Raw genomic sequence first — 26,933 nt, forward strand, 5'->3', positions numbered from 1 at the left:
TTCTTGACTTCTGATTTTCAAAACCATTCCTCAGTATCTTCAGGCATTTGACCTCCTGAATGTCCTTGGCCCTGGGCTTCAGTTATCCTTTGATGCCCTGCAGAGGTGGCTAATGTGCTGGGGTTTTTCTGTGTTAATAGTCCCAGTATTGTTTTATTGGTGAATAGCTGAAAAACAGAGGGATTAAGTCATATTCCGGGAAAGAGAATTATAGTTTTTATGCCTCCTGTTGAATAAATGGTGTCCTGATTGCCTGGGTCTTAAGTGTGTAAATGTAGCTGGATAGTGTTTTCCCCTAGATGGTCTGGTCAGCTTGCAGTATTGATGCAACACCACCTCAGCGTCTTTCATAGAGTTTATTTGAAAAGATGCTGAATTTGTTCCCAAGTGTAATTTTAAAAAGCTGTTTAGGACCCAAACATATTTAAACATCTCTTACACATACAGAATTTCAGTCTACAAATATTCCAGAAGGCATTTTCTTAAGCGGTAAGCCATGCAGAATACTGTTGCTAAATGTTGTTTCTGCCTTCCTCGTGTTCTCTTGGTAGTTTTGCCTTCCTCGTGTTCTCTTGGTAGTTTTTACTGTTTGGCTTGATCCTGCTGAGGAATGTGCTTACCACTGGAAGCCAGACGCAGATTCGGCAAGTGTTTCTTGCCTCTTACAAGGCACCGCGTGTAACGTCCTGACCAGCTATTAGTCGTTTGTGGCAGAGGGGTGTGGCTGCTTTTCGCCTGCATCTCGCGTGCTTTTGGCAGATCAGTCTGGAGTGCAGGGGAGGATGAAGACAGGTGGACTTGGGCTCATCTTTCATCAATTAAGTAGCCAGTTATCTAACTTGTATTTCTGGTAACTGAAAAGGAAAGTTTCTAGAAACCCTAAGAACAATTTAAGTTGGGATTTAGAATAGCTGACACATTTTTAGATGGAACTGAAATGAGTAAGAAAGGTTCTCTAAGATGTATGATTTTAAGTCCTTACTCCATAAATCTTCATTAAACACATCTCAGTTTTGGCCTGACTCACTGGGGTGTCAAGCAGCTACTCACCCTGCCTCAACTACGTAAGCTGCACCTTGGCAGGAAAGGGCTCACAGGTTACAGATAGAGCTTGATGAGCTCATCGCTGACTGCTGAGGGTGTCAGCACGCCCAGGTCTGTAAACAGCAGAGTGATTAAGGAAGGGGCAGTGTAGTCGACCCACGGATGCTCCTCTTTGAGGTCTTGTCCAGTCTGCGCGACCTTGAGAGTATCTGCCTTATACTGAGGAGAGAAGTACACATTAATCGGCACTGAATATTTAGTGCTCTGACCTGGTAGGGCCTTGGCGTGAGTGATCAGTGTGCTACTTCCTGAGACTGCTCTCTGAAAATGGGAGAAGCAGGACACTAGAGAGGAGGGCAGAGTCGTGGCCATGAGCCAGATCATGGCAGCGTGCTGGCTGAGAGCTGCAGTGTAACAAACTTAAATCCCATGTCCCCTCATTCTCATGCCGGATTAATTTCTCCAGACCCCTCAAGGGAAGATCGAGTCACAATAGAGAGCTTGCAGCGTGCCAGGGACTGTGCTAAGATTATCTTAGAATCCTCATGACCCTGTCAGATACTGCTATGCCATTTTACAGACAAGAAAACCGGTTCAGAGGTTGAAATGAAAGGACTTGCCTCAACTCACACAGTTTGTAAGTTGTGGTGATGGGAGCTGAGCTCAGTTAAGCCCAAAACTGGGACTTACCCACCAGCCTCTGGCTTCCTCTCTACCCATCTATGGTGCTACTTAAGGAGACTGAAAGACTGAAATTCTAGGGACAAATGTGTGAGTCCAATCACCAATTTATCTTTGTATTCCAAGTGTTGGGGAAAGTAGCAATAGGAAGTGAAAAAATTACTGGAACATTCTTAGGACTACAATTTCCAAAGGTTTCTGTTTAGACTTTAGTACCCCTTCAAATATGTAAAACTCTTGCCTTAAACTTATCTGGGACGTCTTGCTGGTTTAGTGGAAAGAGCCGGACAAACTTGAAACTTTCTGCAACCACATAGAAAGGTTTGTTCTGTGCTTTGGCACACACGGCCATCTGGTTGGTTCCAATCTGGGAAGGCAGAAAATGGAATGGATGATCTCTAGAGTGCATCTGAAGTAGAAGCCACAGAAAAGCGGGCCGGGCACAGTGATGCACGCCTGTATCCCAGCATTTTGGGAGGCCGAGGTGGGTGGATCACCTGAACCCATGAGTTCAGGACCAGCCTGGGCAACACGGTGAGACCTCGTCTCAATTACAATAAAGGAACAATTAAAAAACAGCAATAGAAAGTTATGTATATAATATAGATATACATATATCTAATACATATATTAGATATATCTAATTCTGACTTTGGAATCAAAAAATTAAATGTTTCTCAAAGGATATAGAAATAGCCACTAGAGGCTGGATGTGGTGGCTCACGCCTGTAATCCCAGCACTTTGGGAGGCCGAGGTGGGTGGATCACCTGAAGTCAGGAGTTTGAGACCAGCTGGCCAATATAGGGAAACCCCGTCTCTACTAAAAATACAAAAAATTAGCTGGGCATGGTGGGATGGGGGGCGCCTGTAATCCCAGCTACTAGGGAGGCTGAGGCAGGAGACTCGCTTGAACCTGGGCACCAGAGGTTGCAGGAGCCAAGATTGTGCCATTGCACTCCAGCCTGGGCAGCAAGAGTGAAACTCCATCTCAAAAAATAAAAAAATTTAAAAAAACAAGTGTTGGCAAGGATGTAGAGAAATTGGAACCTTTGTGCTTTGCTGGTGGGAATGTAAAGTAGTGCAGCTGCTGTGGAAAATCATTAGTTTCTGAAAGTTAAATATACAGTTACCATGTGACTCAAGACTCTGCCTGCAGACCTCCGCCTCCCAGGTTCAAGCGATTCTCCTGCGTCAGCCTGCCAAGTAGCTGGGATTACAGGCGCCCGCCACCATGCCCAGCTAATTTTTTGTATTTTTAGTAGACATGGGGTTTCACCATGTTGGCCAGGCTGGTCTCGAACTCCTGACCTCAGATGATCCACCTGCCTCAGCCTCCCAAAGTGTTGGGATTACGGGCGTGAGCTACCACGCCCGGCCTTATGTTACATATATTTTAACTAAAAAAAGCTTTCATGAAGCCTTTCTAAATTAAATAGTGGAGAGAGAAATTGTAATAAATTGAGGTCAAATGTGCTCAATTAAAATGAAAACAAATGACAGGCTGGCCACAGTGGCTCATGCCTGTAATCCTAGCACTTTGGGAAGTGGAAAGATTGCTTCAGGCTAGGAGTTCAAGACTGCAGTAAGCTATGATCACTGTACTACACTACAGCCTGGGCAACAGAGTGAATGTGTCTTTATTTAAAAAATATAATATTTATATATAAATACACATATTTTATACATACATACTTTATATGTAAATATATAAATAATATTTTAAAAATAAATATTTGTGTATATATATTATGTGTATATATATATGCATAAATAAAACATACATATACACATAAATAAAAAAACAAAAACCAGACAAACCCCAGTTCCAATTCAAGCCAATTTTGTATAAATATAAATTACACTTTTTTTTTTTTTACTGAGACAGGGTCTCACCATCGCCCAGGCTGGAATGCAGTAGTGTGATCATAACTTACTGCAACCTCAAATTCCTGGGCTCACGTGATACTCCTGCCTCAGCTTCCTGGGCAGCTGGAACTACAGGCAAGCACCACCACACCCAGCTAATTTTTCTAATTTTTTGTAGAGACAGGGTTTCACTATGTTGCCGAGGCTGGTCTTGAACTCAAGGCCTCAAGTGATCCTCCCACCCTGGCCTCTCAAATTGCTAGGATTACAGGTATAAGCCATCACACCTGACCAAATTACATTATCTTCATTTATGTAGATCAATCTAAAAAGAAGAAAGATTTGACCAAAACTGGACTGCCCACTGCTATGACTTATGGGAAATGGGCAACAACTCAATACCATGATGAAGTCCTGAAGTGAAGCAGGATTAGAAGGAACCATAATCAACAACACTGCTGTGGTGTCCTAGGTCAGCAAGACACCTCCAAGTCTTGAGCAGGGAACTGGGGAGAACTGATGCTCTTACCTTGTTAATAATTCCTCCGTTTTCAACAACTCCTTCAGCACCAACTATGACAAGATCTGCTTTCTCCATGATGTAGCTAAGGGGAAAAAAAGCTTTTTATGCTTTATTTTCTTGGCTCTAACAAGTAGCATCATCATCTGCAAAGATAAATATTCCATTTCTATCAAGGTAAGTCCCTCCCATAACTACCTGTTTTTTTTTAAAGCGCACTTAACACGTGATAGACCCCGGCATTGTTACCAGGGGTGTTTTCTGGTCACGACCCTACAATGAGACATACACTTCACACTGCCGCCCGGTGCATGCACACATACATATGTGTGTAAGTGAAGCAAGAAATGTCCTGACACAGCAGTCTTCCTTCCAAGGGTGGTATCCTCTACTTTCTGTTCACTTCAGCACAAACCAAACAAAATTTTAAAATCTGATGTGATCTGAAGTTGGACAAAAGTGTTATGCAGTTTTAAAAATCTTTTTTTTTTGAGACCAGGTCTCACTCTGTTGCCCAGGCTAGAGTGCAGTGGCATGATCTCAGCCCAAACCTCTACCTCTTAGGCTCAAGCGATCCTCCCATTTCAGCCTCCCAGGTAGCTGGGACCACAGCATATGCCACCATGCCCAGCTAATTTGTGTATTTTTTTTTTTTGTAGAGATGGGGTTTTGCCATATTGCCCAAGCTGGTCTCCAACTCCTGAACTCTAGCGATCCGCCTGCCTCAGGTATGAGCCACTGTGCCCAACCTTAAGAATCTTTCTGGTAGGATGAAGGCCAATTTAGTTTTTAAAATGAGCAATTAGTAGAATTCCTCAAAATGCTTACTTTTGAACACATTCTTAATTTCCTTAATTATCTATCTTGTTTTCATTCCAAGAGATCATTACTCTTGTTTTCTCTTGTGAAATACACTGACACTCCCAGGAACACGTGACCATGGCTTTGCAACAGAAGCTGCATCTTCTAGGTGAGACAAAGCATCCCAGCATGCCACTGAGGACAGCCAGGTCTTCCCAGAAATACAGAGCCCTGGTTACCCTCTGCTGATCCCAACTGACCTTTGTACTTTGCTCTTAAAATGCATTCACACTGGCCGGGCGTGGTGGCTCACGCCTGTCATCCCAGCACTTTGGGAGGCCAAGGCGGGCAGATCACCTGAGTTCAGGAGTTCGAGACCAGCCTGGCTAACATGGTGAAACCCCATCTCTACTAAAAATACAAAAGAATTAACGTGGCGTGGTGGCATGCGCCGGTAATCCCAGCTACTTGGGAGGCTGAGGCAGGAGAATCGCTTGAACCTGGGAGGTGGAGATTGCAGTGAACCAAGATCATGCCATTGCACTCCAGCCTGGGCGACAGGGCAAGACTCCGTCTCAAAAAAACAAAAAACAAACAAAAACAACAACAAAAACAAACGCACTCAACACTTACAGCCATAAAGCTATAGACACAACTCCCACTCTCCCCAACATCCTACAGCTCTGTCTTCTTTGTATGCTATCACAGCCTCATAACAAGCTTGCTGGTTTAGGGCAGCTATTAATTAAGAAGTAGGACGCTACCTCGTGTGGCTTTATGAATGGGACTCAAACTTTCAATCTGAAAACCCTGCTGTGAGCCAGTGTGGGGTGGGGGAGGTGATTATGGCTGGGGAAGATGGGCACTCACCCGACAGCAGCATCTAGCACCACAGTGACAGGGACGTTGAGGTGGCAGAGGGCTTTGGCCATTTTCTTACTGAAGATGACATTCTGAGAACGTTAGAGAAAGTACAAGACAGTACCACACTGATGTATGTCACCTAATGTGGACAGTGGATGTTTGCTTGAAACTCACATTAATACTAATGGGTTAAGGGGCAGATCCCAGTACTTTGGACTAAGGAAACAAGAATTTGAGTTCTTTAGAAAGAAGTATTTTTTGAAAACTATACTCTTAGACTCTGGGTAAGAGATGTAAATTCAGGAAAAAAGGAGGAAGTTTTGCTTTGATTATCATCTGGAGAGAGAGAGATATAAGTTACCTATTGCTTGATAAAAATCTTTCATCAATACAATCTCTGCTCTTCCACGGAGTTAACTACTTAAGTGAAACCCCTAGATCATATACTGTGGCCTGCTGCAAATTCAGTGATTTTTCTTCCAAAGGCAGGAAAAGGCACAATGAAAGGCAGTGCTGACTGCTGGCAAGCTGGGGGCACATTCTGGTTCCGATCCTGTTGGACTGTAATCCGCAGTTTGCTCTGTAAAATTGTGGCTGGGCACATAACTGAACAGAAAGGTACTTGCCCTGACAAATCAGGCTGTGACTCTGTGACGTATACACTAAATCGCTTCTTGGCCGCAACGGCTGCTTCCAGGACTCTCAGGACCACTCTGGAGTAGGCATGAGTCAATATTGTCTGTGGACCGAGAAAGCTTCGTCAAAGGGGCAGGCTCCTTGCTGCTCACTCAAACCCTCTGCACTGCGGCATGTGTTCCTGACACACTAAGCGTCTCTGTACACTTTTTCACAAATCAACCACAACCAGAAAGGAGACCTGATGGTACAGTTTTCATCCCATTTGCAAGCTAAAAAACTTTCTGCCAGGTCTCACATCCCATAGCAGGTGCAGAAATGGAACTCCCACACATTGTTACCCAAAGGATACAAAAGCCTGGATAGCTGAAGGCTTCATGAGGTTCCCTTGGGTTGGTTTCCCTATTTCTAAGACATGGTTTGCACACTCAGGCCTACAGGAACCAGGCAGGTAGCAGAAGTCACTGCAGCAGGTTGGGTGGGGCCAGCAGCAAAGCGAAAAGGCTACAGAAGGCTGGGTGTGGTGGCTCACGCCTGTAATCCCAGCATTTTGGGAGGCCGAGGTGGGAGGACTGCCTGAGCCCAGGAGTTCAAAACCAGTCTGGGCAACTTGGCAAGGCCCCATCTCCACAAAAAATAACAACAAAAAAAATTAGCTGGATGCAGTGGCATGTGCCTATAGTCCCAGCTACTTGGGAGGCCGAGGTGGGAGGATCACTCGAGCCTGGGAGGTTGAGGCTGCAGTGAGCCATAATCATGCCAGTGCACTCTAGTCTGGGCAACAGAGTGAGACTCTGTCTCAAAAAGAAAAGGCTAAGGAGGGCCAGGACTCCTCAGCCCCAGCTGTTGTCATGTGGCCCCACGATTGCCAGACCAGGTGACGTTTTTGCTTAGAGGGGCCAAAAATCCAATTTTGAAATGATGGCTAACTAATTTTTTTGAATTTATAAACACTGTTTGGGGTAATCACAACCTATCTGTGGCATGGATGCAATGTGTAGACAGTTATACATAATCTGTTTTCTTTTCTTTCTTGAGCCAAGGTCTTGCTCTGATGCCTAGGCTGGAGTGCAGTGCAGTGTTCATGGCTCACTGTAGCCTCGACATCCTGGGCTCAAACGATCCTCCCACCTCAGCCACCTCAGTAGCTGGGACTACAGATGTGCACCACTATGACCAGCTAATTTATTTTTTGTAGAGACAGGGCCTCTCTCCCTATGTTGCTCAGGCTAGTGTTGAACTCCTGGCCTCAAGGGAACCTCCGGCTAGGATTACACACATAAGCCACCACAGTAGGCCCATAACCTCTTTTTTTTTTTTTTTTGGTGAGACAGGATCTCACTCCAGTTGCCCAGGCTGAAGTACAGTGGTATGATCTCAGCTCACTGCAGCCTCAACTTCCTGGGTTCAGGTCATTCTCCCACCTCAGCCTCCCAAGTAGCTGGGACCACAGGAGTGTGCCACCACGCCTGGCTAAGTTTTTGTATTTTTAGTAGAGATGAAGTTTTGCCATGTTGCCCGGGCTAGTCTTGAACTCCTGGACTCAAGCAATCTGCGCGTCTTGGCTTTCCAAAGTGCTGGGATTACAGGCATGAGCCACCATGCCCAGCCTCCATAACCTCTTTTCTATGGAAGAGTGCAGAAGACAGAATAAGACAAGGGGGCAGAACCGGCTCTCTAGCTCCTTTCTGGGTCTCACCTGAGAACCTGTTAGGAAGGGAGGTTCGTGGACCCTAGCCCAAACCCACTGAATCCCAATCTGCATTTAATAAGACCCCAGCTGACTCCTCTGCATGTGCAAATCTGAGCAGCTCTGCTATAAACTTTGTCTAAATCAGTCCTGAGTAGGTGACTGCAGGTAAAGCACACACATACCACACTACACTAGAGCAAACGAAACCCGCACAATACTGATGGCACAGCAGGTCTGTGGAAGGAGAAGGCCCCAGCGAGAGGAAGTCACAACCTTGCCTCCACTTGCACAAAAAAGGCTTTGTTTACAACTGGCTTTTCTACAAGTTTCACTCACATCTATTATGGCATTTATTTAATAACATACTTCAAAGGTTGGGAAGGGGCTAATAAAATGGAGGACAAGATTTAAGAGTCAAAATGCAAGTAAATGATTTTATGGTCAGGGGAGGCCTAGGTGGCAAAAGGACGTATGCTGGTGGGAGGGGCATTATGAAAGTTTCATTACACCTTTGCTGGAAGATGGTTCAACTTGCACCTCCTGTCTTTCCTCACTTAACTAATAAACACGGCGTGGCTTTACATCTCTGTAATAGCATCTAAAATGAAGTTAAAAAGAAAATTTCCCTCAATTGCCCTCTATTGCTAACCTTCACTAAGAAAGTCCTCAGTGTTAACCAGTGACAAGAGCTGTTCTGTTAATTCAGATTTACTACACATACAATCATAAAAACACTTCTTTAGTAAAGCACTGTATTAAATCAAGAATCAGGGCCAGGTGCGGTGGCTCACGCCTGTAATCCCAGCACTTTGGGAAGCCGAGGCAGGCGGATCATGGGGTCAGGAGATTGAGACCATCCTGGCTAACACGGTGAAACCCCGCCTCTACTAAAAATACAAAAAATTAGCTGGGCTTGGTGGTGGGCGCCTGTAGTCCCAGCTACTTGGGAGGCTGAGGCAGGAGAATGGTGTGAACCCAGGAGGCGGAACTTGCAGTGAGCCGAGATCACGCCACTGCACTCCAGCCTGGGCGACAGAGCGAGACTCCGTCTCAAAAAAATAAATAAATGAATAAAATAAATCAAGAATCACACATGCTGTCCCATTGTCCCTCTCTGCCTGTTTACAATGACAACAGTCTCTAATAACAAGATCTACATTCATGCAGCACTTACTAAGTGCCAGGCACAATACCAAGCCCTCACACCCCTTGCCCCTTACATGTCCTGCCTCATTTAATCCTCACAACAACCCTAGGAGTAGGTACTACTGTCACCCGTATTTAACAGATGAGAAAGCTGTGCAGAGAGGTTAAGTAACTTGTTCAAGTCTCCACAGCAAGTGAGTGGCAGAGCCCGGATTTTACCCTAGGCAGTCGGACTTGAAGCGCTTGCTCCTCCTTACCACGCATGATGGTTATCCACTCACCGCTCCATCTTTGATGAAAGTATGGCACAGATCTGCAATTTTGTTTCTTGACAGTGATATTCTCCTGAGAAAAAGTTCTCCCCGCTCAATCATGATCTTTTTACATTTGGAGTAATCCTAGGAAGAAAAGAGCAAACTGAGGGGACAGGGAAGATCCAGGTAATGCTGAGAATGTCTGTCACTAAACAGAGAAGTAGAAAGGTAATCCCAGGGAGAACAGGCACTTACAGAGTATTCCAGGGAGGCAAGGCTGATGAAGCGGAGGAAGAGCTCCCCGCCAGAGGACACTGCCACGGAGGAGTCCACACCACACAGGGTTTCTATGGCACTGGTGAGATTTGCCCTCAGACCCTGGATTGTCTCCCCTGAAATGATACAACAAGGAATGTGATGTTCACATTAGGACCACAGCCCTGACCTGTATCTTCAATTCATTCATTCATTCAATGAATATTTACTAGGTACATACTATATACCAGGCACTGTTCTAGATGCTAGGGATACATCAGTGAACAAGACAGGTAGGGTTCTGCTCTGATGGAGTTTTGATTGTAATAGAGGAAGCGGATAGTAAACAAGCACACATAGAAATAAAGCTGGGTGGCTGGGCATGGTGGCTCATGCCTGTAATCCCAGCACTTTGCGAGGCTGAGGCATGGAAAGACATTAAGTAGCAGCAGCAGATGAGGTCTGCAAGGTGGTATGGGTGAGGCTAAGGTTGTTTGGATGTTATTTTAAGAACAATGGGAAGACACTGGAGGTTGCCTTAAAGACATGTGTCTCTAGGCCAGCCCTTCAGATGAAAGGCTGCATTATTATGTTGCTTATACAAGATTTCATGCTATACCCAGATGCTTACATTTAGGGTGCTGAATTAGAGGATCACAATAAATAATACTAATACCAGAATTTATTCTGGAACATTCCCTGTAGCATCTGTACAGAATCTGGCACAAGGTGGAGGCCTAATAAACACTTATAAAGCTGAAATGCTACTGTAATTTATGCATCATGGTTAACACAATATAACATAGTCACTCTTGATTCAAAGTATGTTTCACTTATGAAAGGGATCCTTTTCATGACAATGTAAGAGCTCTCTCCAGATTGAAAGGTCTGAAATGAAGGCAGAAGCTGAGCTTGGAGCTGTATTACTACTTTATGCAGGAAAACATGCATCTCTCACTTTCTACATTTCTAAGAGTCATTATAAGACTTTCCTAGCCGAACATGGTGACTCACGCCTGTAATCTCAGCACTTTGGGAGGGTGAGGCGGACGGATGACCTGAGGTTAGGAGTTTAAGACCACTGTGGCCAACATGGTGAAACCCCATCTCTACTAAAAATAAAAAAATCTGGCCGGGCCCGGTGGCTCACGCCTGTAGTCCCAGCACTTTGGGAGGCCGAGGTGGGCGGATCACGAGGTCAGGAGATCGAGACCATCCTGGCTAACACAGTGAAACCCCGTCTCTACTAAAAATACAAAAAAATTAGCCAGGCGTGGAGGCATGTGCCTGTAGTCCCAGCTACTCAGGAGGCTGAGGCAGGAGAACTGCTTGAACCCAGGAGGTGGAGGTTGCAGTGAGCCAAGATCTCGCCACTGCACTCCAGCCTGGGTGACAGAGTGAGGCTCCGTCTCTTTAAAAAAAAAAAAAAAAAAAGGCTTTCCTAAGTCCCAGAGTGTTAACAGATGACTCTCTATACCTTTATCTCTCTTCAAGAACTCCAGCAACGTCCTGATGGCAGCCACTGCTGAGGCCATGTCAGGATCTTCTTTCATCTGAGACTTAAAGTATTCAATTAACTCTAGAAAAAGGAAAAAAAAGTGATTCATCTAATTCATTTAGCAGCCTGTAAGGCAAGAGAGCTTGTTAATGACTGTTGACTTTAAGAAGCAAACAATTTAAAAAATACTTTCTTTTTAGGGTATTTGATTTCAGGGATGCAATAAATGTTCATGGGAATAGAGAAAATACCACTTTGCTGTTTGCAAGAGCTCTTTCTTATTTTGAAAAAGTTACTGGTGTGCAAGGCCTAAAAATTAAGCCCGAGTAAATGATGATGAAAAGTCATTCTCTCTTCAGCATCTTTGGCCCTAAAATCTGAGAGGATCCCAGAGTCAACCATCTTGCCAATTTCTCCTGCACCCCTCCAGACAGTCTATGCTAATACGTGTCTATTCACATACACATATATGTTAAAAATATTATACATGGAGTTCCACCCACGCCCCTTTATTTCTTTACATGAAAAGTAGATTAGTTTGCCCTTGTTTTTCACTTAACAACCATACTAGATGAGCACATCAAATATGCCTTATTCATTCTAATTTTAATGACAGATCCAACAAGGCAGGAAGGAGACTGGCACTGGGAAGGAGCGTATGTGTGGGAGGGATGCCTACAGATACTGCCAGGGCGTATCCCTGAAAACAAGAGCAGCGCGAGGGATTTAGCTGTGACTCGAGGAAACACATCCAGCGGAGCAGCCTGAAATTCAAAGAAATCTCTTCGGGAGCTCAGCCTGGATGTGAGAGGTTGGGGGCGACCCCTGAACGGCGCTGCTGTAGCCTAGCAGCCCTGGCCTGTCCTGATTTACCCTTGTCGTCCATGGCGTCCTCCTGCTGCGGAGCCCCAGGGGACCCGAGCCGCCCGCGCTGTCTTGAACGGGTCCGCCGGCCGCGTCGCCTGCGAGCCAGTCTGACAGCACGCTGCACACCTCCGCACCCCACTTCCGGCGCACTTCCGTGCCCCTCTTCCGGCGCACCCCCGCACTCCACTTCCGCAGGTTAGGGGGCCGGCACAAGTCAAAGCACCTTGTGCGTCACTTGGCGGCGCCGGACGTTGAGCTGCGCAGGATTTGAGACGCTCGCCTGACTACCCCTTACTCTGCGCTGAGGTGCTGGGACAGCCATGATTTCAGACGGTGAGGACCCTCAGGGCGGGACTTCGACTCCGGGGCTCGGCGGTCTCGGTCCGGCTACGCCTGGCCAAGTGGAGTGTGTCTTTTGGGCTGGATAGAATCCGTTTGGTCTTTAGAGGAGTAGCCAAGGCATTCAGTCATTCATTCAGTAAATAGTTTTGGATCGCCTCCTGTGTGCAGGTATTATTTTCTGGATTGTAGCAGAGATCGTGACAGACAGGGGCCTTAGTGGAGGTTGCAGTCTAGTGGGTGAAACAGACAACAATAAATAAAAATAATTTCGGCCGGGTCGCACCCCGGTGGATTAGGCCTGTAGTCCCAGCACTTTGGGAGGCCGAGGCGGGAGAATCGCTTGAAGCCGGGAGTTCGAGACCTGCCTGGGCAACACAGCCAGACCCCATCTCTACAAAAAAGTGAAATATTAGCCGGGCGTGGTAGCGCGTGTCTTTGGTCCCAGCTACTCGGGAGGCTGAGGCGGGAGAATCACTTGAGCCCAGGAATTCGAGGCTTCAGTGAGCTATTATCGCAGCACTGCACCCAGCATGGTGGACAGGGCATGACCTCGTCAATAAAAAATTAAAAAGTAAATTATTTTTCAAAGGATGAAAAGAGCTATGAAGATGATGTAATAGTATGGTCCTAGTTACAATAGTACATTGTGACTAGGATTGAGGAGGAGCTGTTTTAGATAGGGGCCTAGGAAAAGTGCATGATAGTGAAACCGACTTGAACGATTGTGTGAATTTCTGGGGAAAGTGCACTTTTAAGTGCATGGGCCCTGCGGCAGATTAAGCCACCAAGTTACACTGAGAAAGGAGAAATGGAGAGCTTGTGGGTAGAGGATGATGGGGAGACTCATTCATACATTAAACTACCACATACAGAGTCAGATGTCTTGAAGAAAAAGGAGGCTAGGGGGATGAGATCAGAGAACCAGCCAGTTTCAGGTCATGCAGGGCCGTATTGACCGTAATAGAGAAGTTGGGTTTATTTTTAGTTGCAATACAAAGACATTGTAGAGTTTTAAGCCAGAAAGTGTTATGATCTGGTTTGCAATTTTAAAAGATCACTGTGGCTGTTGTGTGGAAAATGGACTGTGGGGAGCAAGAATAGAGATAGGGGAGTCCTTTCAGGAACTGTAATAATTGTCCATCCTCTCTTAATTGATGTGAAACCATACCACAACCCTGTGAGGGAGGCAGGCCTGGCATTGCTCCCGTCTACAAATGAGGTAGTGAACTAAAGAAGGAAATTCACAGGGATATTGCATGTGTATAGATGCACACCTTTCTTTACAGGCAACACTTTTTCTGTCTGGCAGACACAGTTGTATTAAGTGCTTCTGTCCTAGGTGCTTTGTTGTGTGATTTACACATTTTTTTGTTTTGTTTTTCTATTAAAAAAAAAAGTGGCTGGGCACAGTGGCTCATGCGTGTAATCTCAGCACTTTGGAAGGCCGAGGTGGGTGGATCACTTGAGGTCAGGAGTTCGAGACCAGCCTGGCCAACATGGCGAAACCCCATCTCTGCTCAAAATACAAAAAAAATTAGCCAGACAAGGTGGTGCACACCTATAATCCCAGCTACTCAGGAGGCTGAGGCAGGAAAATTGCTTGAACCCAGGAGGCGGAGGTTGCAGTGAGCCAAGATCATGCCACTGCACTCCAGCTTGGGCGACAGAGCAAGACTCTGTCGCCAAAAAAAAAAAAGAAAAAATAGAGATAAGGTCTCACTGTTTTGCCCAGGCTAGTCTCAAACTCCTGGGCTGAAGCAATCTTCCTGCTTCCACCTCCCAAAGTGTTGGGATTACAGGCATGAGCCACTACACCAGTCCTGATTTACACACATTATTTTATCCTAGGATTAGCAAATTCCATCATTTTTTAAGAAGTCCACAGTCTTAAGTGGGCAGGACTGGGACGAGAGATCAGAAGCACAACTAACTGTAAAATGAAATAGTAAGTGCTAAGTGTCATTAGAAGAGAGAGCTGTGGGTTGTCAGAGGTGGGCAGTGAAGAGCCACAATCTTTATAGTCAAGCAGATCTGTCTTTAGAACAGGGCTTTGGCCTTGCCACTTGTTAGCAGGCCATATTTGACTTAGGACAAGTTACTTTCATTTGCAGAATAGGAATACCATATATCATATTTCAGCTAATCTAAGATAATATTGATTATGAGATATGCCCTTATTTAATATATCATTAAGAAAGAAAAAATGCCGCCAGTCTTAATGATAAGGATACCATCCAGATGTCAACAACTATTCAATGTAAAAAACAAGGGGTGGGGGTCATCTTATAATTGATGAAAAATGGCAGGAAAATGTCCTTTGCTGGGTGGTTGTCAGGATGGAATGGGATTTTGGGATTGCAGATTCCGGTACTTAGCGTAGAGGAGGCTGGCATTCCTTCTGCTCTGAGATAGGGGAGTCATGACGAAGAAAGAGTTTGCATTGGTTTGGGGCCTTGAGGAGTAATTGGGATTTGAATACGCAGAAATCAAAGATGGGGTGGAGATTCTCCTAATGTAGAAGACAGGACTGCCGGAAGCAAAATATGGAGGGAGGAAAGGCATTACTGCTCTTTGCTATTAAATGAGCATCCTAGAGCCGGGCACAGTGGCTCATGCCTGTAATCCCAACACTTTAGGAGGCTGAGGTGGGAGGATCACTTGAGCCCAGGAGTTCGAGACCAGCCTAGGCAACAAAGTAAGACCCTGTCTCTACAAAAATTTAAAAATTAGCCGGGTGGCTGGGCGTGGTGGCTCATGCCTGTAACCCCAGCACTTTGGGAGGCCAAGGCGGGCAGATCACCGAAGTCGGGAGTTCGAGACCAGCCTGACCAACATAGAGAAACCCCGTCTCCACTAAAAACACAAAATTAGCTGGGCGTGGTGGCGCATGCCTGTAATCCCGGCTACTCAGGAGGCTGAGGCAGGAGAATCACTTGATCCTGGGAGGCGGAGGTTGCGGTGAGCCAAGATCGTGCCATCACACTCCACCCTGGGCAACAAGAGCAAAACTCCGTCTCAAAAAAAAAATAATAATAATAATTAGCTGGATGTGGTGGTGCACGCCTGTTGTCCCAGCTATGTGGGAGACTGAGACAGGAAGATCACTTGAGCCCAGGAGGTCAAGGCTGCAGTGAGCTATATTCGTGGCACTGTACTCCAACCTTGAGACCTTGTCTCAAAAATTTGTTTAAAAATACATAAATAAATAAATGAGCATCCTGGGCCTTTCATAACAGTGTGTACTCACAGGTTTGTATGTCTCTCTGTCACCTCAATTAGAGTATAGTCTCTTTGAGGGGTTGGACCCAGTATCCCCAACACCTAACACTGGTAGTGTAAAAGTTTCTTGAAGGATTAATGTGTTTGGAGTGGTGCGTGCATGTAGTCCTTACTACTGGGGAGGCTGATGCAGGAGGATCACAAGCCCAGGATTTCAAGACCAGCCTGGGCAATTTATTGAGACCCCCCCATCTCTTAAAAGAAACCCAAAAAACAAAAATCCAAATGAATGATTAATGTGTTGTGGTAGCCTGTTTAGTTTAGAGAATAGGTAAAATCTTGACGTAGGAATTGCTTTTCCCTCTGTTTTTTAACTTTTTTTTTTGAGACAGAGTCCCACTCTGTCACCCAGGCTGGAGTGCAGTGGCGTGATCTCAGCTCACTGCAACCTCTGCCTCCCAGGTTCAAGCGATTCTCCTGCCTCAGCCTCCCGAGTAGCTGGAATTACAGGCGTGCGCCACCATGCCCAGCTAATATTTTGTATTTTTAGTAGAGACGGGGTTTTGCCATATTGGCTAGGCTGGTCTTGAACTCCTGACCTCAGTGATCCGCCCACCTCAGCCTCCCAAAGTGCTGGGATTACAGGCGCCCAACCTGATTTTTTTTTACCTTTTAAAAAGTGACTCTTAATTACAATTGGCCTTGCTGCTACATGATTTGATGAGTACGGGCCAAATTGACACCTACGCCTCCCTTTAATTTTTTGCTCCTGAAATTCTACCACTGGGATTCCTACTACTGGTTAACCAGTGCCTTCTGTCCTTGACCAGGCATTCATAATGCAGTAGGTGTTTTTTTGTTGTTTTTGTTTTGTTTTGTTTTGTTTTCCAGATGGGGTCTCATTCTGTCTCCCAGGCTGGAGTGCATTGGCAGGAACATGGCTCACTGTAGCCTCGACTTCCCGGTCTCAAGCGATCCTCTCTCCTCAGCCTCCTGAGTAGCTGGGACTACAGGCATGTGCCACCATGCCCGGCTATTCTTTTTTCCCCAAGATGAAGTCTTGCTCTGTTACCCAGGCTGGAGTGCAGTGGTGCAATCTTGGCTCACTGCAGCCTCCGCCTCCCGGGTTCAAGTGATTCTCCCGCCTCAGCCTCCCGAGTAGCTGGGATTACAGGCACTTGCCACCAAACCCAGCTAATTTTTTTTTTTTTTTTTTTTGTATTTTTAGTAGAGATGGGGTGTCTCACCATGTTGGCCAGGCTGGTCTCGAACTCATGACCTCAAGTGATCCGCCCTCCTTGGCCTTCCAAAATGCTGGGATTACAGGCATGAGCCACGGCGCCCAGCCCTAATTTTTATATTTTTAGTAGAGAAAGGGTCTTGCGATATTGCCCAGGCTGGTCTCGCGAACTTCTGAGCTCAAGCCATCTGCCTGTCTTGGCCTCCCAAAGTGCTAGGACTACAGGCTTGTGCCACCACACCTGGCCCTCGTTCAGTAGATATTTACTGAGCAGCTGCAGTGTGCTAGGCAGTGTGGTAGGAGTGAGGATAAGCAGTGAACAAAAGAGACAAAAATTCCTACCCTCACAGAGTTTACGTTTGTGCATTGGAGATATAGTGGTTCAGGACGTAGACAAGAGCTTGCCAAGGGCCCACTGTGCTTTAAAGCTTTTTTTTTTTTTTTTTTTTTGAGACAGAGTCTTGCCCTGTCGCCCAGGCTGGAGTGCAGTGGCGTGATCTCGGCTCACTGCAAGCTCCGCCTCCTGGGTTCACGCCATTCTCCTGGCTCAGCCTCCCGAGTAGCTGGGACTATAGGCGCCCACTACCACGCCCAGCTAATTTTTTGTATTTTTAGTAGAGACGGGGTTTCACCATGTTAGCCAGGATGGTCTCGATCTCCTGACCTCGTGATCCGCCCGCCTCGGCCTCCCAAAGTGCTGGGGTTACAGGCGTGAGCCACCGCGCCCGGCCCAGCTTTAAAGCTTTAACTGGGTCTTCTGTTAATCTCATAAGGTGATAAACATTTAAAGGCATATAGTGGTGCTCTGGATTTAATTTATGAATTGGGAATGTTAGCTTTGATTCATTTTTATGGAGCTAATGTTTTAAATTTTATTTCTTGTTAATATTTTCAGAAGATGAATTGAATCTTCTGGTTATTGTAGTTGATGCCAACCCAATTTGGTGGGGAAAGCAAGCATTAAAGGAATCTCAGGTAAGACTGCTTGAGGAGGCCTTTGGAGAATTCTGGTTTAACTGAGTGTTTAAAATTCTTTTTTAAAAAATGGCTTTATTAAAGTATAATTTACATACTGTAATATTCAGCCACTGTACAATTCAGTGATTTTTTTTTTTAAGTAAATTTGCAAAGTTGTGTAACCAGCCCCACATTTCTGCTTTAGAACATTTCTTTGACTGCGTAACGTTCCCTCGTGCCTGTTTGCAGTCAATCCCTGCTTCTATCTCCAAGCCACAAGCAACCACTGATCTGCCCTCTATCTCTAAATTCCCTTTTCTGGACATTTCATGTATTGATTTCATACAATATGTGATCTTAAAAAATACTTTCTATTTTGAAATATTGTATTTTTAAATAATATAGACATAGGAAACCAGAAAAGATACAGAGAGGTCCTGTGTACCCATCACTCAAATTCTTTCAGTGGTGACATCTTACATAATGATAGTACAATTTTGAAACTATCAGTGCAATCTACAGACCTAATCAGATTGCAGGTTTTACATGTGATCACTTGTGTGTGTGTGTGCGTGCGTGTGTGTGTGGTTCTGTGCAGTTTTACCACATTTCATCGATTTTTGTGTCCATCAGCACCACCATCTCATGCCTCAGCCTCCCGAGTACTTGGGACTACAGGTGCATGCCACCACACCCAGCTAATTGTTTGCATTTTTAGTAGAGATGGGGTTTTGCCATGTTGGCCAGGCTGGTCTCGAACTCCTGGCCTCATGTGATCTGCCCGCCTTGGCCTCCTAAAGTGTCGGGATTATAGGAGTGAGCCACCACACCTGGCTGATTCTTCATGTTTGTTCGTTCGTAATCTGGTCCCACTCTCGACCACACCTTCTTTGCCTGTCTGTACTCCCAGGCAACTCTTGATCTCTTTGTGTCACTGTAGATTAGTTTGGATTTTCTAGATTTTTTTTTCATGTAAATGGAATCAAACAGGATATAGTGGGGAGGTTTTTGTGGCCTTTTTTTTTTTTGAGATGGAGTTTCGCTCTTGTTGCCCAGGCTAGAGTGCAATGGCACGATCTCGGCTCACTGCAACCTCTGCCTCCTGGGTTCAAGGGATTCTCCTGCCTCAGCCTTCCGAGTAGCTGGGATTACAGGCGCCCATCACCACACCAAGCTAATTTTTTGTATTTTTAGTAGAGTTGGGGTTTCACCATGTTGGACAGGCTGATCTCGAACTCCTGACCTCGGGTGATCTGCCCACCTCGGCCTCCCAAAGTGCTGGGATTACAGGCGTGAGCCACTGTGCCTGGCCTTGTCTGTTCTTTTTAGTGACAGATTAGCTGTTTTCCACTTTTAAATGGTTTAAAATAAAATCAGAAGAATAACATTTTTGTGACTTGAAAATTATATGAAATTCAAATTTCTGGGTCTATAAATAAGCCTCACTCATAAATTTATGTATTTTCTGTGGCAGCTTTTGCATTACAAAAGCAGAGTTGGACAGCAATAAAGATTGCATGGCTCAAAAAGTCTAAAATATTTACTATCTGGCCCTTCACAAAACAAGTTTACTGACCTCTGGCCGATTGTGTGGTCTGTTCTGGAGAATGTTGCATGTCTACTTGAAAAGAATATGCATTCTTTTGTTTCTAGTGAAGTGTTCTATAAATGTCTATTAGTTTAAGTTGCTTGATAGCGCACCTATAGTCCCAGCTAGTTGAGGGGCTGAGGTGGGAGGATCACTGGTGCCCAGGTGATTGAGTCTGCAGTGAGCCATGACTCCACTGCACTCCAGCCTGGGAGACAGAGCAAGACCCTGTCTCAAAAAAAATAAAAAAATAAAAAAATTATCGAGAATGGAATATGAAATGAAGTATTATTGTTGAATTGTGTATTTCTCTTTTTTTTGAGATGGAGTTTCGCTCTGTCACCCAGCCCAGAGTGCAGTGGTGTGATCTCTGCTCACTGCAACCTCTGCCTCCCGGTTCAAGCGATTCTTCTGCCTCAGTCTCCCAAGTAGCTGGGACCACAGGCGTGCACCACCACGCCTGGCTAATTTTTGTATTGTTAGTAGAGACGGGGCTTCTCCATGTTGGCCAGGCTGATCTTGAACTCCTGACCTCAAGTGATCTGCCCGCCTCGACCTCCCAAAGTGCTGGGGTTACAGGCATGAGCCACGTGTCCACCCCACTTTTTGTTTTTGTTTTTGTTTTTTTTTTTTTTGAGACAGAGTCTCACTCTGTCACCCAGGCTGGAGAGCAGTGCTAGGATTACAAGTGCGTATTTTGATAGCAGTAGTTAGTGTGCTCACATTTGATATAATTATTAGTGTGGTTGCATTCATATCTGCTATTTTGTTATTGTTTTCTGTATGTATCATGAATTTTTTGGTTCTTTGTCCTCCTTTACTGTCTTTTGTGTTAAATAAATATTTTTTACTGTACTATATTAATTATTCTGTTGATTTGACCTGTATATTTTTAGTTGTTTTCTTTTTTTTTTTTTTTTTTTTGAGATGGAGTTTTGCTCTTGTCGCCCAGGCTAGAGTGCAGTGGCACGATCTCGGCTCCCTGCAACCTCCACCTCCCTGGTTCGAGCAATTCTCCTGCCTCAGCCTCCCGAGTAGCTGAGATCACAGGCGCGTGCCACCATACCTGGCTAATTTTTGTATTTTTGGTAGTGACAGGGTTTCACCATATTGGTCAGGCTGGTCTCTAATTCCTGACCTCAAGTGATCCTCCTGCCTCAGTCTCCCAAAGTGCTAGGATTACAGGCATGAGCCACTGTGCCCAGCCTTCAGTTATTTTCTGTTTTTTTTTTTTCTTGAGACAGAGTCTAGTTTTGTCACCCAGGCTGGAGTGCATTGACACGATTTCGGCTTACTGCAACCTCTGTCTCCCGAGTTCAAACAATTCTCCTTCCTCAGCCTCCCGAGTAGCTGGGATTACAGGCATGCATCACCACACCCAGCTAATTTTTGTATTTTCAGTAGAGACGGGGTTTCACCGTGTTAGTCAGAATGGTCTCGATCTCTTGACCTCGTGCCTCCCAAAGTGTTGGGATTACAGGCGTGAGCCACCGCACCTGGTCGATCTCTTCTTACTTGTGATTCTGTTTTCCAAAAAAGATCACGTACACATGTACCAGAAGTTAGGACTTGAACATATCTTTTGGGGGGACATAATTCGACCCACAGCAGTTGCTCTAGGGATTACTGTATATATCTTATCATTGTCTACTTTAGATTAATACTCATTTAATTCCAGTAAAATATAGAGGCTTTGCTCCAATATAGATCCACTTCCACCCCTTCCCCATGTTCTTATTGTCATACATATTATACCTACGCATGTTATAAACCTGATAACGCAGTGTTGTAATTGTTACTTACACAGTTGCTTACACCAAGTGTAAGCATCTTTTCTCTTGTTAACAAAAAATAAAAATATCACACAATATTCATGTTAGAAGTATACTCATTTTTCAGCTGAAACCATACTCTTTTTTTCTTTTTTTGAGATGGCGTCTTGCTCCGTCGCCCAGGCTGGAGTGCAGTGGTGCAATCTCGGCTCACCACAATCTCCGCCTCCCAGGTTCAAGCAATTCTGCCTCAGCCTCCCGAGTAGCTGGGACTACAGGCACGCGCCGCCATGCCCAGCTAATATTTTTTGTGTGTATTTTCATAGAGATGGGGTTTCACCGTGTTGCCCAGGCTGGTTGCAAACTCCTGAGCTCAGGCAATCCGCCCGCCTTGGCCTCCCAAAGTGCTGGGGTTACAGGTGTGAGCCACCACGCCCGGCCAAACCATACTCATTTTTCAATTGGCTATGGATACAAGAATTCAGCAAAAATCAACATAGGCATTCTGTGAGAATCCATTGGCTGTATGGAATTTAAAATAAAGAGTATTGTGCATTTCACTGTTATTTGTAAATTGTGTGCTACATAACTGCTGTATCAGTAATATCCGTATGTACTTGTGTACATGGGTACCTCGTTTTTGGTGAGTGAATGGTTAAACATCTGCCAGCACATCACTGCATGCTGCCCTGTTACTCCAGAAAGGCTGCGCTTGCGCTCATCAGTGCTGTATGAGAGTTCCTTTTTTCTTGTACCAACACAAGATGTTCATTCTCCTTATTTCATCTTTTGTCAGTATGAGATGCAAAAAACAATGTAATCTCAATTTGCTTCTAGTGTATTTCGTGGCCATTTGTATTTCTCTCTTGGGACATCACCCACTTCTTTCTTTGGATATTCATGGTATGTGGTTTTTTTAAAATTAATAATTTATGGACAATCTTTTATATTAAAAGATTAACCCATTACTTGCCATGTGTTGCAACTGGTTTTTTCCCGTTTGTAACTTGTTTTCTTTCACTTTTATTTATATTGTCACTTTTTGCCAAATAGAAATTTTAATAGATTTAAGTTTTTTTTTCCAGTAGGGTGAAATTTACCAGTGTTTTGGTCTATTTTTTGAGATGGAGTCTTACTCTGTCACCCAGGCTGGAGTGCAGTGGCACTATCTCAGCTCACTGCAGCCTCCACCTCCTGGGCTCAAGCAGTCCTCCCACCTCAGCATACCGAGAAGCTGGGACTACAGGCACGTGCCAACACGCCCAGCTAATTTTTGTATTTTAAGTAGAGATGGGATTTTGCCATGTAAGCCAGGCTGGTCTCAAACTCCTGACCACAGGTGATCTGCCTGCCTCGGCCTCCCAAAGTGCTGGGACGTGAGCCACCACGCCTGGCCACCAGTGTTCTGTTTTCTACCTGAAGTATTTATTTAAGAGAAACAGGCCGTATTCCAGGATTATGAAAATATCTACTTATGAAGACTGAAACTTCAAGGATCATGTTTAGTTTGTTACTAGAGAAATTTCTCTGAACATATTGAATACCAAAAAAAAAAATAGACATATGTTTCTTAATAATATTTGTTCTTGTGGGAAGGTGAGCTCGAGGAAAGAAGGGATATTCTTTAGTTGTTTTTTCAAACTTTAAAAGTTTTTAGGCTGGGCATGGTGGCTCACGCCTGTAATCCCAGCACTTTGGGAGGCTGAGGCCGGCGGATCACGAGGTAAAGAGATCGAGACCATCCTTGCCAACCTGGTGAAACCCCATCTCTACTAAAAATACAAAAATTAGCTGGGCATGGTAGTGCGGGCCTGTAGTCCCAGCTGCTGGGGAGGCTGAGGCAGGAGAATTGCTTGAACCTGGGAGGTGGAGGTTGCAGTAAGCTGAGACCGGGCCACTGCACTTCAGCCTGGCGACAGAGCGAGACTGCATCTCAAAAAAGAAAAAAAAAGTTTTTAATTCATTTGCCCAAGTATACCGAGCAACCACTATATTGTTCACTAAGTATATACCAGACGTACAGTAGTGGCTCAGTATACTTAGTAAACAAATGAATTAAAAAATTTTAAAGGTCTCCAGTGTTTTCAGTATGTATTCATTATCTACTCCACATATAGTAATAGTTTGCTGGAAATTTTATCACAGAACATGTGACACATTTGTTATTCCTTAAATGTTACGCTGCAAATATTTGTAGAATATTGTACTGATGTAGAAATGATCTCATATAAGTACAATCAGAAAACTATAGTTTTCAAGTGTTTTTGTTTATGGCTTTGGAGGAGGGGAGCTCCTGAGCAAATTTTTAACAATGAATAATTGTCTAAAATTTAAATGAGGTCTTCTTTTTGTTTGTTTTTTACAGGGTCTAGCTCTGTTGTCCAGGCTGCAGTACAGTGGTACAATCTTGGCTCACTGCAGCCTGGCTCTCCAGGGCTCAAGCGATCCTGCCACCTCAGCCTCCAGGGTAGCTAGGACTACAGGTGCACACCACCATGCCTGGCTAGTTTTGTTTCTTTTTTATAGAGCTAAGGTTTCATTATGTTGCCCAGGGTGGTCTCAAACTCCTGAACTCAAGCAGTCCTCCCACCTTGGCCTCTCAGGGTGCTGGGATTACAGGCTTGAGCCACTGCACCCAGCCTAAATGAAATCTTGATTATGTCAAGACCTGACATGGTTATTTGGATAGCTAATTTGTTTTTCTAATGTCTTTTTTTTTTTTCAACAGTTCACTTTATCCAAATGCATAGATGCTGTGATGGTGCTGGGAAATTCGCATTTATTCATGAATCGTTCCAACAAACTTGCTGTGATAGCAAGTCACATTCAAGAAAGGTATGACCACTGTGATTGCTTTTCCTCTTCAGTGCTTAACATTCATGAGTTTTTTGTGCCAGTTGGCATGTATTGTTCCTACTCCATGTTGCAAAAGAAAATGTTTTCCGTACCAGTGAACAGCTACAGCACCAAGAGCCAGTACGTGTACATTGTGATATCCATGAAATTTGCAAACCTTATTATTAGTAGATAGTAGAGTTACACAATGGCCCATGTAATTTGCACAGCTTGAACTATATTATTTAGGCAAAAAGGGAAAGAGAGCTATCAAATTGGGCAGCTACTTTCCCTCACCCGTCTTCCCATTTTGTGTCTGCCCCAGCGTGCAAGTGAGATGGGAGATGTGATTCTGTTTTCCTTTAGCTCTGCGTAGCTCTCATGGCCTATTTCCCTGCTCTGTGAGTGAACCTGGTGCTTAGAAGTAAGGATTTTTCTTATAACGTTGGCTTCTAAACCCAAGCCAACTACTCCATCTGGTGCTTGGCAGAAGAAACAGTGGTCGTTTCTAACACTAGTGTGAAAACTGGCTGTGTTAGACTCACTGCAAGATGGTGCATAGCCTGCAGCTGATGTGTAAATGTGACCACAGATACAGCAAAGTTTTTGTGAATAATTTGGGCCATATTTACTTCTCACATTATGCACTGACAGAAGAGTTGAATTACCATGTAAGACACAGCTCTTCTATGTCTTTTTTTTTTTTTTTTTTTTGGAGACAGGATCTTGCTCTGTCACCCAGGCTAGAGTGCAGTGGCACTATCATGGGTCACTGTAGTGTCTGACCTTCTGGGCATAAGTGATCCTCTTGCCTCAGCCTCCCAAGTAGCTGGGATGACAGGTGTGCACCACCACACTCGGCTAATTTTTGTATTTTTTGTAGAGATGGGGTCTCACTATGTTGCCCAGGCTGGCCTTGCTCTCCTGGGCTCAAGCAATCCTTTCACCCCAGCCTCCCAAAGTGCTGGGACTGCAGGGATGAGCCACCACGCCTGGCTCTTCTATGTCTTAATCACCACATTACAATAGAAGTGACTCTTGCTTACCAACATATTTCATATGATAGCTCTCAGATTTTCTTGGTTCTTAGGGCTGCCTGCTTCCTCTGGTGGGATGAGAGAGCCCATGGGCCACCAAACACATACTCTTACTCCCGTCCTCGCTGCATATTTTTTCTTAGAAGTGGATGAAAAGATGATGTTAGTTTGGTTAAAATACCAGTAAAAACTATACCTGTCAAAGTTTTTTTTGTTTTTTAATCAAAGGTATCCTCTACCTGATTATCTTAAAAGTCATGAGGCCATGGCCAGGCGCAGTGGCTCATATCTGTAATCCCAGCACTTTGGGAGGCCAAGGCGGGCGGATCACGAGATCAGGAGATCGAGACCATCCTGGCTAACACGGTGAAACCCCGTCTCTACTAAAAATACAAAAAAAAATTAGCTGGGCGTGGTGGTGGGCACCTGTAGTCCCAGCTACTCGTTAGGCTGAGGCAGGAAAATGGCGTGAACCCGGGAGGCGGAGCTTGCAGTGAGCCGAGGTCGTGCCACTGCACTGCAGCCTGGGCGACAGAGCAAGACTGTGTCTCAAAAAAAAAAAGTCACGAGGCCGGGCTCGGTGGCTCACGCCTGTAATCCCAGCACTTCAGGAGGCTGAGGCAGATCACTTGAGGTCAGTTTGAGACCAGCCATACATAGCAGCCAACATAGTGAAACCCCATCTCTACTAAAAATACAAAAAATTAGCTGGACGTGGTGGTACACTCCTGTAATTCCAGCTACCTGGGAGGCTGAGGCACGCGAATCACTTGAGCCCGGGAGGTGGAGGTTGCAGTGAGCTGAGACTGCACCACTACACTCCAGCCTGGGTGACAGAGCGAGACTGTCTCAAAAAAAAAAAAGATTCATGAATCACTGGGAGAATCTTTTCAGGGACCTTTGGGCCAGATTTTTATTACTGGGATAGATGTGTACCTCAAATAATAAACTAGTAGTGAGTTAGAATTTGGTATGAACCTGTTGTGGTTGTCATTTGAGAAAGGAAGGCACGGGCACCCCTCTGCAGCATTTCAGAGATTATAACCCAACGCCCTCTGTATTTCCCCACACTTTTCAGAAAACACTGGAACCAGTAAAACATTCTGTGGTGATAGACAAATGTTGGCCAATTTGCCTATTTTATACATTTTTTCTTTGTTTTTATACTTTTTCTAATTTCATCTTACACATTTTTTTAAAAAATGAAATTTACCGTGGAATCTTGTGAGTCCCACATTGTTGTAATTTTGTTTGTTGCCTCTGCTGAATTTCATTCTGATCATGAGTGAGCATGGGCAGTGAGGCCTGGTGTAACCAGGTTTTTTCCCTTGCTGTTTTAGCCGATTCTTATATCCTGGAAAGAATGGCAGACTTGGAGACTTCTTCGGAGACCCAGGCAACCCTCCTGAATTTAATCCCTCTGGAAGTAAAGATGGAAAATACGAACTTTTAACCTCAGCAAATGAAGTTATTGTTGAAGAGATTAAAGATCTAATGACCAAAAGTAACAACTTTTTAAAATTGTTATTTTGCGAATAGCGTTGATTTTGGAGGTCCTTTAGGCTTTAAGTTCAAAGATGTGAGGTTCTTTATTTGTATGCCTGCACGTTCTCACTTTTTAAAAATCATTTTCATCAAAGTCGGTTCATTATTTGCCTAGCCTCTACAGCATTTGACACTGCTGACCAGCCTTTACTTCTTGAAATATGACTTTTGGCTTCTACGAATGCCCTGTGACCTGTTTTTCGTCTTTTCTTGAAACGTTATTTCATAGTCTCTATTTCTGGCTTTTCCTTCATCTTTTCTCTTAAAATATG

General features: G+C 44.7%; 2 protein-coding genes across 9 annotated transcripts in view; one reads left to right on the forward strand and one right to left on the reverse strand.

Moving 5' to 3' along the window:
• Positions 1 to 342: 342 nt before the first annotated feature.
• Positions 343 to 12,319, reverse strand: EIF2B1 (eukaryotic translation initiation factor 2B subunit alpha). Of its 3 annotated transcripts, XM_054442691.2 has the most exons (10): positions 12,133 to 12,319; positions 11,239 to 11,340; positions 9,762 to 9,898; positions 9,534 to 9,650; positions 6,404 to 6,516; positions 5,784 to 5,852; positions 4,122 to 4,197; positions 1,967 to 2,092; positions 1,051 to 1,263; positions 343 to 765 (listed from the first exon to the last, which is right to left on the reverse strand). In XM_054442691.2, exons 1-9 carry the CDS (start codon positions 12,143 to 12,145, stop codon positions 1,099 to 1,101), a joined length of 918 nt encoding a protein of 305 aa, XP_054298666.1. In that variant the 5' UTR covers positions 12,146 to 12,319; the 3' UTR covers positions 343 to 765; positions 1,051 to 1,098. The 3 variants fall into 3 exon arrangements, with proteins under 3 accessions (XP_054298666.1, XP_063503262.1, XP_054298667.1); XM_063647192.1 differs by lacking the exon at positions 5,784 to 5,852; XM_054442692.2 differs by lacking the exon at positions 5,784 to 5,852 and having other exon boundaries at positions 343 to 1,263.
• A 30-nt stretch (positions 12,320 to 12,349) lies between these two features.
• GTF2H3 (general transcription factor IIH subunit 3) overlaps positions 12,350 to 26,933 on the forward strand; it is a 28,799-nt gene continuing 14,215 nt past the window's right edge. The window contains exons 1-5 of one of the 6 annotated variants that reach the window (XM_054444119.2): positions 12,355 to 12,459; positions 17,823 to 17,902; positions 22,082 to 22,147; positions 23,973 to 24,079; positions 26,457 to 26,620. In XM_054444119.2, the coding sequence (XP_054300094.1) occupies positions 12,447 to 12,459; positions 17,823 to 17,902; positions 22,082 to 22,147; positions 23,973 to 24,079; positions 26,457 to 26,620 (430 nt within the window). In that variant the 5' untranslated portion in view covers positions 12,355 to 12,446. The other 5 variants (XM_054444117.2, XM_054444124.2, XM_054444118.2 and 2 more) reach the window with 5 other exon arrangements.

The sequence above is a fragment of the Pongo pygmaeus genome, chromosome 10 (genome assembly GCF_028885625.2).
Source record: "Pongo pygmaeus isolate AG05252 chromosome 10, NHGRI_mPonPyg2-v2.0_pri, whole genome shotgun sequence".
Lineage (NCBI taxonomy): Eukaryota > Metazoa > Chordata > Mammalia > Primates > Hominidae > Pongo > Pongo pygmaeus.

Coding starts and splice junctions, on each gene's coding strand:
- EIF2B1 (XM_054442691.2), bottom strand. Junction 9,651..9,761: donor TTGCCTCCCTGGAATACTCT/GTAAGTGCCTGT, acceptor TTTTCTTCCTAG/GATTACTCCAAATGTAAAAA. Junction 5,853..6,403: donor TCACAGCCTGATTTGTCAGG/GCAAGTACCTTT, acceptor TGTCATCTTCAG/TAAGAAAATGGCCAAAGCCC.